The sequence below is a fragment of the Thunnus albacares genome, chromosome 23 (assembly GCF_914725855.1).
Source record: "Thunnus albacares chromosome 23, fThuAlb1.1, whole genome shotgun sequence".
In the NCBI taxonomy this organism is placed as follows: domain Eukaryota; kingdom Metazoa; phylum Chordata; class Actinopteri; order Scombriformes; family Scombridae; genus Thunnus; species Thunnus albacares.
The window spans coordinates 25,282,578-25,297,037 of NC_058128.1; the positions used below are offsets into that span (position 1 = coordinate 25,282,578).

The window sequence follows — 14,460 nt, forward strand, 5'->3', positions numbered from 1 at the left end:
TGTTGGGTCTCTGTAAGTTAAAGAGTACAGTCTTGACCTGCTCTATGTGAAAAGTGCCTTGAGATGACTTCTGTTGTGATATGGCGCTATATAAATAAAGATTGATTGATTGATTGATGATTGAAATAATGGAAAAAATAAACTACAGATTAATCGATAATGAAATGAATCGTTTCTAAACTGCATTATATTAGTACTTCACTGTAAACTGGCTGGACGTTGTTCATACAGCTTGACAAAAGCTGCATTTCCATTCTGAAAATCAGGTGAACTTAGAGGCTTGCTTACATTGTTTCAAATCTTTGCAATATGTTATGCTTATTTAACATTTGTAGAAGAATTTCTTTTCTGGTATGTGTGAATGCAGTGAGCAAAACCTCCTTTCCACTTTTACACACTGCATTTCACATTTTTATGTTCAAAAACAACCTAATGGACAGAAACCTACCTGTGACAATTACTGTGTAGCATTTGGAACATACTGTTCACAGTGGTGAACTGAATTATACATGTTATGGAAGTTTTAATACTTTTTTCCACCATGAAAACTGCTCAGTATGGTTCCAAAAATATCAATAAAACCTAAATGTTATGCACTATGAAGCTGACTAATGGATAAAATAATAGTTGATATCATTTCTGGTTCCTGTTTTCCGTCTGTCAGGCCCACCTGAGGTGAAGAGGCTCTGTGGTTCTGGTGCTGTGGGCCAGTCGGCGTTGCTGTGTGTGGAGCTAGGGAAGCCGCTCAGTCCACTGGGGAGGGGGTTAGGATGCCTGAAATTACTGTTGTCTGAGAACAGGGACTGGGACTCTGCAGCAGCCCCTTCAAACAGAGAGCGAGCCGTGTGGCAAGTGACACTGATGGGAACCACCAGGCTGGGCTTACTGAGACCAGGAGGGGGCGATGGAGAGTCACTGCCCTGGAGCTGCAGGACACAAGAGAGGAGAGATCACACAACATTCATCCTGAATTGAATCTGATGGTGTCATGGAGATTCTAGTTTCACTACAACTATACATATGTTAAGATCAAAACATTCATGATGCAGAAAAAATACAAGACGTAGAGTCTTAGGCTCGTAGAGTAGAGTCGTACCAGTTGAGAGGTTTCACCATTGCCTATACTGATGATGTCTGGCAGTTTGTCGCTGGGGCTGTAAAATAAAGGCAGAAGGAAAATGTTATTAGATTTACCCACCAGAAGACTGAGGAGTGTTCCCTTCTTAAATGTAGTGTGATCATCACCATGCTAGTTCCTCACACTAGAAAGGCAAGCCAGGCACTTTAATGAATGTTGATTTGAAGTGTTACACATGAGGCAGAAAAAACACATTTTAAGACAATGAGAGGAGGAAAAAATAAATTAAGTACTGAATCATTGGTTGAATGCTTCTGCTTTAAATGCCTTTTTTTTGTTTGTCACACCGTCAACATTTGATTTGTGTGAAGATGAAAAGCATTGTGGTTTACCTAGCAAGGTCACAGTTTGAAGAGAACGGGGAGAGGGTGGGTACGGGGCCGAGGCTAAGGTCAGTTTCAGGCCCCTCAGGGGTCAAGTGTTCAGAGTCGGACCCGTCTAGCGGCGGACTCTTCCTGTGGTCTGATGACAGACCGTTGGCCGTCTGACTTGAAGGCTGTAACAACAGCCAGCCGTCTTTACTGGAGCTGTTGGATCTGTGACATCACATAGACAAACAAGAAAGAGAAACAATCAGGTGACATTTCAGACTGTATATTAACTGTGCTTTGTTACTTTCAAAGGTTGTGTTGGATAATCAATAGATGATCATTAGCTTGCTATTGGAATACTCAGAACTGTTCTTGCTGCAAGAGAACCTTAAAGGACGGCTTCACAATTTTTCAAACCTTTCTTAGAACAGTACGAGTGAACATTGAAACCTGTTTTTCTTGCCGTAATCATTCCTCCTGTTCATACTGACCATTAGAAGATCCCTTCATAATGACCTTACAATGGAAATGATGGAGGACAAAATGCACTTCTGTGCAAAAATGTATTTAAACATTTATCTGAAGCTAATATGAAGCTTCAGCTGTCAAATGAGTCAAATCAAGTAGATATCTTTCACTTTTTTTGTTACTATACTTCCACCTGCAGCTCAACAGGGAAACACTGTCTGAGGAAACACAAAGAGGGAATTTGATACTAAAAAGACTGTAAATGTGTCAGATATCCACTTGATATGATTAACTCAGACTGATGAAGCTGAATATAAGTTTCACATCAACTTTTAAATGACTGTGTGGACACACTGTGGATTTTGGCCTCCATCACTTACATTGAAAGCACATTTGAAGGATCTTTTAATATCCAGTATGAACAGGAGGAATGATTAGAGCCCTCTCAGTGGGCACTTGACTGTTAAAACTTTGTGAACTCTTCCTTTAATTATTTCAGTGAACAGTGTCTTCTTGTTGGACAAGTTGTCAGGGCTCTGGCTGGTTTTTCTCCTTGTGTTTTTGTTTTTTCCGTCTTCCCCTGTCTGTCCTTATGTGTGTGTGTGTGTGTGTGTGTGTGTGTGTGTGGGCGTGGCCTGCCTGACCTGGCACCTGGGTTCAATTCCACTCCTGTCTACAATCAACTTGTCAAGCCTCAGCTCAAATACTCCTGCTCTCCTTCCTCTCATCGCCAGATTGTTCAGTCACCTTAGTGGTCTCCAGTGTCAACTTGGTCTTCAGCTGCAAGCTCATTCTCCAGCCACACCACGCCAAGTTCACCCAGCCACCTGCCCCTCTCTGCCACACAACCCCTCTCCAGCCTGCCTGCCCCCTTGCCAGTACCAGCCCTCCTCCCTTTTACCCTCCATAACCAAAGGTTGCTCATGAAACCATCTTTTTCTCATCCATCCATCTGTTTTCTAGTGTCTGCCTTTGGGTCCAAAAAACAACCTCAGCTGTAACACAAGTTAAAATACCACAACTTCTCAATGCATGATTACAATCCAGGTGAACAGAGGTGCAAATCTGATGAAACACAACTTGAAAACCAGGCCTTTGTGTTCTGTATGGAAGCATCTACATTTGTTATGATTCATTTATTCAACTTTATCTTGCATTCATCTCTTGTCTGCATCTACTACTGTAGTGAAGTGAAGACACAGCACACACACACCTCTGTAAAGAGTTGGCTTTGCCCTTTGGTTTGTCCCCTGACACAGCTAGGTAGGTGGGGTTCATTTTGTAGAGGTCTTGTAGCAGTTTCTGTTCATACTCTTGATGCTTTCCTGCCTGGAAACAGAAGTGAGAAGGGATTGAAAGGACCTGCTGTATGTTTACATATAAACACACAAACACCAACAGACAGGTTGATGATGATAGTGATGCAGTAGTACCATACATGTTGAGTTTTCCAACAAAGTTCAGGAATTATTTGAATGTTTTTCCTGTATGTCGATGGGTTTTCATATGTATAAATATGTATATGTATATTTGTATATTGTATAGTTGAAAATATGCCTTTTGGCTAACACTGGCACATTTACAGTGGCGTTCATTCATGTGCATCGTCCCTGTAAAATGACATGTATTCTGTATATAATGTTGACATTCTAAACAGGAAGTATAATGTGTAAGTATAGAGAGGGGCTGTTTGTTGTACAGACTATGAAACCTCTAGAGACACTTGTCATTTATGATATCAGGCTATATAAATAAATATGGACTTGACTAGACTTGACTATAATGTTGTCATGGAGACAGTGAGTACAGTTATCTAAGCACCATATCTTACGCTTCTATTTATTTTATTTTCTTCTTCCATATTGATGAATCTCCACCATGACTAGTCATGCTGCTTTGGCTACTAGCAGTTTTTTTTTTATATTTTCTATCATTCCTATTCTATTCTTTCATGGAACTTTATGTAACATTGGAGATACTGCTATCACTGTAAACTTGTGTATCATGTCTGCAATTTTTGATGCAAATTGCATCAATCGAGCTAGTAGTGTCTTCTAATCAAGTAGGGTTAAGGTCTCGCGCATCACTGCCCTGCCTCATCTTACCTGCATCTCCTCTTTTGTAAAACTAGCAGCTTCATCCCCGAGCTCGTGCAGGTACATGCAGTCTGGTTTGGGGCACTGCATGCTCTTTAAAAAGTAACTGCAGTATTTTGTTGTTCCTAAAGAAGCCTGTAAAACATAAAAACAATCACCTCAGTATTCAGACAGAAGCTGGTAAACCCTCTGCAGACACTAAATGTACTACTTCTATCCTCCCGACATACCTTCAGTGTTCTCCCATCTACCACTACATTGTTGACACACTGGATCGCTCTGAGAGCGTCTTCGGAGCGAATATATGTTACATAGGCACTGGCACTGGGTCCCTGGGGAAAAACAAAACTATCATTAAACACCGGATCCATCACTGTGGTTGTCTGTCATATCCTCATTAGCTGCTGTTAGCAGTGGAGGGCCTCACCTGTGAACCAGCGTATGACGTGCTGTTGTTGATCACCACTTTGTGAATCTTCCCGAACTTCCCGAAATATTCTGGTCTCTTTAAAACCTGTGAGACACAAAAGAGACAGAATTCAATGACATCATCGCTCATCATAATTATCTTTATTATTATTACTTTAGTGATCCAATTTAATGTATTTGATGTGTGTTTTCAGACACACAGGGATGAATCTGAACGGTAATGCAGGGAGCATCACATGATTCAAAAAAAACAAACAACAGCAGAGGTTTGAACTGTTATGCAGCTAATGCTGATCAATCTGAAAACGCTGTTTCGGCATTTTGTTTTCTCTCTACACTAGCAGTTTAAATTCACTCCCTGAAAATGAGTTATCCAAATACAATGCCACAGCAACATTAAAACACAGCCATCTCTTATTCTTCTTCAAGTGTACAGCAGCTCACAGACAACAAAATGATGCATGGCTGCTACTCTCTCAGGTCTCAACACATCTCCTCTGACTCTCCCTGTGATCGCTTATTTCTTACTTGTCAGTCTACACGCTGATTTCCTTCATCTACATTCAATTATAACACATTGCTGGACCTTTTATCCATTTTGTGAAATATTCTTGCAAAGCTCCGTTCCAAAAAGACTATCTAGCCCGCATGTTAAGAATTTACTGTTACATCATTTTTTTTTTGTGTGTGTTTTCCATTTAGATTTTTCCCCTTGTTTATTTTTTTTTTCCATTTTTCCTAGTCCTTTTATTTCACAATAATAATTTCATTTTCCAGTCAATCAGAAATACATAATAATCAGAGCAGCTTTCGGACTCATTAATAGCATTCAATGTGGTAATTACAACTGGAACATTGTTTCTGAAAGCTCAGATTTTCCAACTTAGCACTAATAATACAAAAATAATGACTCCTAACTTCAGTCATTCAATGTAACTAGTCTAAATGTCATGGATATGGTGTCATCTTGTCAGTGTTTTAATCTTTGCACAACCAACTATGTAATTGTACGACTGCCTACCATCCATCCTACACTGCTGTGGCATTAACTGTGATCGACACCTCTGATTTACTGCTGAGTGTTCACCCCTGTAGAGAACAGCTTAGCCTCCAGGTAACTTCAATCTGAGACTATTGTTCAAAGGGGATGAATCACAAAACCTAGATGAGGCAAAAAAAGGCTTTTTCAAGGAAAGAAGTACAAACTATGCTGTTGGAAATGTGCAAACAGTCCAATTATGAAAACAACAAAGCAGTTGTACATTATTTCTCCCAAAACATGAATCATCTACTGAATGTAGAGCAACAGTTAGACAGTTGGAATCCAGAGGAAGTGTTTGTGTTGGTGTCAGTGCGCTAAAGTGGTTCGCAGGACACTGGGTTTGAACATTTTGCTCAGTTTTGGCAGTAAGCTGACAGTGGAAGGGGGGGGGGGGACATTTCTTTGTGGCCTTTGTGTGACTGAAGCTGTCCCGCCTGCTCAGCCTCCCACCCTCTTCCTCCCGAAACACAAAGAGCCATACAGAGACACAGAGAGAGACATGAGACACTTTTCTCTTGGCTTCATGTTATCTTGTATGATAGTGTGAAAACAGGTGGGAACGCATATATAAAGCCACTTTTTATTAAAAACATTGATTATCGAGATGCGGTCGCCCACCACGAGATTTCACGCTGCATCCACCTGTTCCCAAAGTCCACTGAACCAATCAGAGATATGGAATCAAGTCATGACTTAGACTTGAGTCTCTTACTGGATTTTAGCAGCTGAACAGTAAGAAGAAGCAGTTTAGATTTTTTTTAAGCCTGAAAGATGATTAATATGTTGAAGGATATTTATGGCACATGACATCATCACAGACGCCATCAGGCACTGACACCACGCTGGTGCTGAGTGTGGGAGATATTGGCAGAACTGAACTGCTGCTGCAGAATTATATCCCCTTTCATTCAAATAGCACTTATTCTGCACATGATATACCAAAAAACACATGTGCGTGTGTCTGTAAGTGTGTTTAGTATCACCTCAGGGTCAGCCAGCCTCTGGGACAGCCCCACTACAAACACCAGGTTCCTCTGGACCACTCGGACACTGGCCAGATGTTTGCGGTTCTCTGTGATCTTCTGCTTCTTCTCATTCTGCTTCTGTTTCTTCTCGTTCTTGATCCTCTGCAGTTCCTCCTGTGACAGCGGCTTGTACACAGCAGGGTCTTCTGGATAGGGCTGCAGCACACACACACACACACACACACACACACACCAAGGCACAGTCACAAACTTCATCACCGTTAAGATATCATCAGTGTAGGATAGGAACTGCAGTCAACAGTGGGTGTATGGAAATGTCAATTGAAGCTGAAGAAGTTTTATTTTGCCACCATCATGACTCAGATCAGTCAGAAAGGATTCCAAATGAAGACAGAAGTGTGAAAGGAAGTACACAAGCTGGTGTTTCCCTCATAATAGTGCAGGCCTGAAGGCCACCAGGCCAACAAGAACCCCTGCCAGGCCAAAAAAAAAAAATTTTTTTAATGTCCAAAATAACGCAAAATACCCATTCATTCAGAAATCAATAGCGTTTGATCGAATCATGAGTTAACCTCTGTATCGTTGCCTGGGAAACTCCTGGTAGCGTAGCTAGCGAGTGGGCGGTTGTGCGAATGTGAGCAGCAGAAAAGTGACAGTGAACTCAAGCGGAGCAGAGGAAAAGGTTAGCAGTGAGTTGTCAGTCTGGCAGTAAATGTACAGTACTACAGTGTTTCAGTTAATAAATGCTGCAGCTTGTCAAGACCAAGAAAAGTCACGTCTGTTGTTTCAACTGCTGGAAAAGTGAAGGAGGTTAGCTCCAAAGTTAGCAACAACGGGTTAGCTTAACCTGAAGACACCAAACAGAGAAATAGAGAACAGAGAAATGTGTGGCTGCTCAGATGATACGTATCATCCAACTATTTCCACATTTGTCACATGTGCTGCGATACAGCAGGTGGAAACACTGAAGGGAGTGAAATTTGGCTTCTTCCAGCTAGTTTCAATTGAGTACAAAATAAATATTTACAATTGTTAAAAAAATGAAAAAGGAGAGAGGGGAAGAAAGATGAGAGAGAGATAAATAAATAGTGTGATATACACTATATTGCACATTGGCTGCATAAGTGTGGCATCGTACATAAAAGATAAATAAGTGTATTACACATAAGTAATAAATATGTAATAGATCCTTCTGTTAAAAATATGAGTATAAACATAAATGAATGCTCTTCTTCACTGGTTACCTTCTAAATACAGTCTATGGTAAAAATACACAAGTTAGCCTGGCTACTGCAAAGTAGACTAGACAACGACGACTCTTCTTCTGTCATGTGACCCTTGACTAGCCAGTCACAGCAGTCCCTCCAGAGTCTCCCTGAGCTCAACAGACACTTCAAGTCATTTTACTGCTCTCTATCAGATAAGATTGTATAACCTGGAGGTTTGTTTCCAACCTGTCTGCTCATCTGACTGCTCCTGTTTCATCATCCATTTTGACATTTTATAGATGAAATGATTAAGTAATAAAACAGTCAAAGAACTGAAAAATGAGTCAATCACGACTGAGCATTAAAGCTGGAAAGAATGAGATGAATGAATTGCAGTCAGCTGGACTGAAGTCATTGTCTTGATGCTCACTCTGCCAGGCCCAACAAGGCTTCAGACAAGACTGAGGTCTACCTTTCTGCAGGCGGGACAGAGACCGTTCTCATCCGTCCTGATGCGATGCCAGCAGAAGCGGCAGATCTGGTATCCGCAGGTGCAGGGGAAGAAGTTGACATCATCGATCTCAAGTGGTTCCATACACAGCGGGCACTCCATCGAATCGTCCTTCACCTCGGGGCTCCGGGACATCCTACGACTCCACACTGCTGGACTGCGCTGCTGTCACAGGACAGGGACAGGAGGAGCTGCACACGCTGAAACAAAAAGGTCAACGAGAGCTTAGCTACATCATGAAGAGAAATGTGACACAACTGAAGAGCTCCCTTGTCCCCATTTGCACGCACTTTGGAGATGGTCCCTAACTTCAGCTTGTAAATTTCTGGTCCACTGTCAAGGAGTGCAAGGCACCACGGAGGCTTCAATATCCTGATCATGACCTGTGGATCGTCAGTAACACAACTAATGAGAAGTTATTGAGGATTGACCTCGATGACATCTACACTTCTGTGTTTTCAGCCGATAGCTTTGTTTACATCCTAGCACATCTGCATGGTGTAACTCATGCTGCTACTAGCAGTTCCTGTTCACTGTACATACAACAATGACTAAGAAAAGTCTGAATCTGATGATTATGAGGCGAGATCTGAATCCTTTTCATATGAATTCTGCTGATTGTAACAAGGTGTGTATGACGTCTGTGTGTTTACATTGGACTGAGTCTGTTTAGTCTGGTTGAATGCGATTCATTTAGGGAGCTCTGAACATAGTAACGGCTTGTTTGTGGTGGGAATGTGATCTGTGTTCTACTTGTTTGAGCTAAACAACTCCCTTAGCCAGGTGCACTTTGCATGCTGGGATGCAAATGAGTGAAATCAACAGTTTGCTAGCCAACCTGAACTTACCTAAACACCGTGTGAGGGCTGTAGATCTCTTCCTGCTACATTATTGGTACTCCATAAGCAGGTTGACAAGGCCTCGTCTAAAAATAGTTCACTCTGCTGAGGTTAAACAATGACTCGTCCAGCTGCTGACAGTTCTGCTTTCCAGCCAATGAACTGTGGCTTCAGTGAGAGAGAGCTAATGAAGCTGTCATTATGTAGCTGTGTCACAGAGAGCTGCAGAGATGTGAAACTTTGTTTGGATCAGTCTAAGTGGCCAATTAAACTGTTGTAAAAAACATCTGCAGACAGACACTGCTGGTCCATTAGGAAGAAACAGGATGATTCCACAACTCATGATTTACTGTAATGCATTCATCTAATGGACAGACGATGAACAATACTGCAACACACAACCATTCTGACATATTGTGCTTGTTATAGCACTATGTCCACACAGAAAGCAGCAGCAGCAAGTGCTCTGTCTGTGTGTCTACATATGAGGCGTTCAGGTACAGTGTTGCGCATAGGTCACCCGCGTTTCGGAAGCGTTCAGAGCCTAATAAACAATGACTGCGTAACACACATAATGGAGGAAAATAGACTCGAAGCCTAAAATCCGCTTCGGGTCACAATTACACCCGAGCCAGTGTGCCAGCTGTGTAGACAGCTGTATTGATTACCATAGAAACATACTGTTCCATCACACACGTGTGACACAGACCACTGAAACACGCGGCTGAGACGTTTTCAGTGTAGACACATTGTGTCTTCACTTTTGTTAGCAGGGTTTTTTTGTGTGAATTTAGGATTTTTGCAAGTTTTTGAGACTTTCATTTTTTTTAAAGCTTACTACATGTGTGAACTCTGGTGCAGGGAATCTGTTTTCGTATTTTGGATATGGAAAAGGCTGACATTTTTCTGTGTGATATGTGTTATGTTAAATATTGTGTTTTAATGTTTGATTACTTAGTTTTTTCTGAACCTACAGTATGAAATAAAGTCTAGCTAGACTTTCCAACAGACTTCTGTCAAACCAGCAACAAGCAGATTATCTTATCGACTCTAAACAGGACACCAGTACAACCAATATACACATCAATCAAGGAGGCTGCAACCTCTAAAATCCCATATGTCCCAGAGCAATCAAATACTACAACTATCCATATCCAAAAGCCTTGAGTCAAGAGCAACTGGACTTGTAGATTCTTGAAGACTCTCATTAAAAAAGGAATCTATCTATCTGCTGTAGTTGTGTTTATGGACTTGAGTTTAAAGCTACTGGCTGATTCAAACAGCACTGACAGCCGACCAACTAGCCTCCCCTCTCTGAATGAAGCATTTATTCTCTGTTACACATTTATCTGTAAATGTTATGCACCCGGCAACTGCCCTGACTCTCCAGGTGCCATCAGCTGATTGGCTTCCACCTGCGACCTCCTGGTCTGACACCTTAGACGATTTGAATCCGAGGAACCAATCATGCCAAAAAACTGAGGCCAATCTTAATATGATGAACCGCTTCAATAGAGAATATTTATTGGAGATGCTAGTGAGTGGTAACTCCCCCATCAGACACCTATGCTGATGTGGCAGATGCTGCATCTTGTCAGTGGGTTAAAACAACTTTTAACTTTACTGATGTGAAACGCTGGCTTGGTGAAACCTACGCTGCTGCTTGTAACGCTGCCCACTTGAGGAAGTACACAGGATTTCCATGTGGGTCTATCCCAGGCAGCAGGGCTAGGAGAGCAAGTGCTTGACAAGCTAAAAATACCCGGCCTGTCCTGGCTGTGGAGGGGTGGAGACAGTTGGGGCTTCTCTCTTTTAAGGGGAAGTGCAGATGGGAAGCAGCGGTGCTCCTGCAGCCTCCCCTTATCCTCCCTGCTGGACATGTATGGTCATCAGTGATTCCTCCAGCAGCTCAGCACAGGGGGAGCCGCTCTGCAGGCTGGCTGCTGCTGCTACATGAAGTGAGTCTGATTCTGTATTAAATTACTAACAGTGTTTTTAGTGAGGCCGGCATTATAACTGCTTGGCTCACATATCCCTAAACCACTAGATCCACTTTCCACTCCATAGAAATTGTGTGTACATGTTATTGCCTTATTGTCACTATTTGTGAAAAGGACGCGTGTCCACTGTAGCATTTCCACATCATTTCCATCCACAGTGAAATGCCTAAATGGAAAGGAAAGCAGCTAAATCTCTTCTTCGTTGTTCTCTTTTTAGATATTTAACATCAAAACTGCGTATGGTACCCACCGAGAGGTTAGCAGTGGGACAGACAGGTGTCCCCTCCTGTGCTCTGTGATCACCTACGCTCCACTGCAGTGCTGATAAAAATCTACATACGCAGTTTCACCACAATGATTGATTGATCTTAACTTTATTTCACATGGCCTCTGACCATGACTGGGCAGCTTCCGTCATAGTTTTCCCTGTGTACAGTGACTCCAATAACACCTGGGTCAAGGTGCATAAATGATGCGTATGCACAAAAACCACACATACACCATTTCCCTGCACATAAACTGGTATTTCTACAAGCAGAATGTGTGTGAGACTGTGTGCACTTCATGCATCCTTCAGACCAGCGTACTCATGTTTTTCTACAGCCATCTGATGGTGATGTGATGAGGTGGAGTTGAAATATAAAATGACCGTAACACTGATTAATTACTTTTGTGTGATTAATATTATCATTCTTTTAATTTACACAGGAATCAACATTGGATTGCCTTACATTGTACATGTGTACTGGCTCTGCTAACACCATAAGAAATAATGATGGAACATATGATTATCAGCTCTCCATGCATGTCCAATCACTCTCCCTAATGGACTCTATGGTGAGCCATCACTCCTGTTTCCTCCACATCTTTCGCATCCATCTGTTAATCCAGAAACCTTTAGCTAAGCACGCATCATCATCCCAACACCATTACCTGCTGAAATCATGTCACCTTACAAGACAGCCACCACTATCTGACTGTCTGGAACACCACAGGACTGCCCAACAATTAAAACAACCCCAATCATGTGTGGAAGCACAGACAATCAAAAGTTATCAATTCTATGTTGGGTATCAATCAGATTTGATGAATACAGTCACCTTAGTCAAGACAAACATCAAAGGAAGAGCAGCTGTGATAGCAGAGAGACAAAGGCAGGAATTATAATTTCACATCAGGCTGTGGCTATCCATTCCTTTAATAACAATCAAATATTTAACATTTATTCAAGCAATAAAGTATCAGAAAGTTCTGTCCAGAAGCAAAACAAATGTCTAGAAGATGTAAAATACAATTTGCCAAACTAAATAATAGAGCTGGACCCCAATATTCAACTATTCAGACATTCATTCGTTGGGTAGCTATTCGGTTTTCAATTTTGGGATTTGGATTTTTTTGTTTTTTTGCTAAATGCAGGTTATCAATAAAGGCAAACTGCAAAACACATTTTGTCAGCACATCCTTGTACTATATTTATACTTTATAATTGCACTGTTAAAATGTGGAAATATATACCATCTCAACTTGATCACCTGACATCCTCTTATTCACACCTCAGTTCACCTTGGCTGTCAAAGGGAAGACAAAATGCTGAAGACCTCAGCTGTGTGGGAACACTTTCAATTGAACCATGACATGACAAAGGCAGTGTGCCAAATACGCAATTTGACACTGGCCTACCATGGTGGCACAACAAGCATGAAAAATCACCTGAATGCTATAAAGTAGTAGTCTAAAGAACCGAGGCCATACTAGCTAGCAAACTTAGCTTAGCTAATGTCTGTTGTCCGGTCACCATGATGAAACTGCTTTTACCCACCATTTAAACAGTAACGTTACACATGATAAAAACATGCACTCACTTTACTTGCAAAATAGTTGCAACTGATCTGTGGGAACATCTGAGGCTAAGGCAATTATTGGCATAAAAACATAGAGCAGACCAGTCTAATAATAATTTGTCCATAGGTGCAGAGATCTGCAAGACCAAATTTTAACTCTTATTTAAAACTTAACTGCCTTCAGTTTCACAACAGACATTTGGACCTCGTTGAGTATTGAGGCATACATGGCTGTCACCTGTCACTTTATAACTCAGGAGTGGGAACTCTGTGCCTTCGTATTAGAAACCAAAGTAATGGGGGTGAACCATATGGGAGTAAACATTGCACAACAACTTGGAGAAGTAGCGGACACCTTCACCATTCCAAATTACAAGGTGAGTGGCCGTTGTTCATGACAACACCAGCAATATGAAGCTGAGCACGGAGACACTGAAGAAAGAACCGGAGAAATGTGGCAATGTTCAAGGGGTCTACTGCTCAGGTCACATGCCACAGCTGTACATAAATACAGCTCTAAAACAGGACAGATGTCGCACGGTTTTGGCTGCCAGGAATCTCGTGGGACAAAAAAAGTGCAAAGGCTAAAGCTGCCTTGACAGAGAAAGGAAAGCAGCAGAATGTTGTAGAGTGCAAACTCATACAAGACGTCACCATTTGTTGGAAGTCTACATGTGAACTGCTAGACCAACTGGTGGAGCAACAATGGCCAGTGACAGCTGTTTTGTCATATTCCAGTATCACAAAGAAAGGAGATCGCACCCTGGACCTGAGAGCAGACCGTGCTGACTGTGGAAACTGGCACAGGAGATAGCAGAAGTGCTGGGGCCCCTAATCACACTCACAGAACTGCTATCACAGGAGGAGAACTTGTGGTTGTCTGTAACAGTGCCAACGCTCTTCAACGTGAAGAAACACAACTGTCACTGGAGGAGAACGACAGCCCTGCCATCACAGAAATGAAGAAGACCCTGAGAGATTTCAATGCTGATGCAGTCTGAGTCCGACGATGAAGCGGAAGCACACAATGGAAACAGCGCAAAAAAAGAGATGGAGCAATATTTGAGACACAACTAAAGTCCAGCCTGGCCCACTTGCATAGTGGAAGCAAAACAGCGACCGCTACCCTAAGCTGGCATTTGCAGCCAAACACTGCCTTTGTGTTCTGGCCACTTCGACCCTGTCAGAGTGCATTTTCTTTAAAGGCTGGCTACGAAGTGAACAAGACCAGAAGTTCCCTTTTACCTGAAAATGTGGACAAACTCATCTTCCTCGCACACAACATGAAGAGAGTGTAGGTAGGCTAACAGCTAGGGCTGGGTACCAAACTTCAATACTTTTATGGCACCAACCGAATTGCTTCGATACTATCGAGTATGTAAAAATTCTTGTCATTTGGTAGTAAATTTCAATGCCTAGCAGAAGCGGGGCTGACAGAACATCTGGCTGTAGCTTCTCAACATAAACAACAATGGCAGAGGCAGCAGCAGCATCAACAGAGGCTACATCAGTAATAGGAGGTTGGACCAAAACACGTAACCTGCAGGTAAGACAAGACGAAGCTGTATTAAAATATCAAAGATCACAATAT

General features: G+C 42.0%; 1 protein-coding gene across 2 annotated transcripts in view; it reads right to left on the reverse strand.

The window, feature by feature from the left end:
- cnot4b (CCR4-NOT transcription complex, subunit 4b) overlaps positions 1 to 14,460 on the reverse strand; it is a 40,917-nt gene that overhangs the window by 16,488 nt on the left and 9,969 nt on the right. For both annotated transcript variants that reach the window (XM_044343239.1, XM_044343241.1), the window contains exons 2-10: positions 8,151 to 8,389; positions 6,468 to 6,665; positions 4,441 to 4,527; positions 4,244 to 4,345; positions 4,023 to 4,148; positions 3,131 to 3,246; positions 1,471 to 1,674; positions 1,097 to 1,154; positions 671 to 926 (exon numbers count right to left, since the gene is read on the reverse strand). In XM_044343239.1, coding sequence (XP_044199174.1) covers positions 671 to 926; positions 1,097 to 1,154; positions 1,471 to 1,674; positions 3,131 to 3,246; positions 4,023 to 4,148; positions 4,244 to 4,345; positions 4,441 to 4,527; positions 6,468 to 6,665; positions 8,151 to 8,324 — 1,321 coding nt within the window. In that variant the 5' untranslated portion in view covers positions 8,325 to 8,389. The remainder of the gene's footprint in view (positions 1 to 670; positions 927 to 1,096; positions 1,155 to 1,470; positions 1,675 to 3,130; positions 3,247 to 4,022; positions 4,149 to 4,243; positions 4,346 to 4,440; positions 4,528 to 6,467; positions 6,666 to 8,150; positions 8,390 to 14,460) is intronic.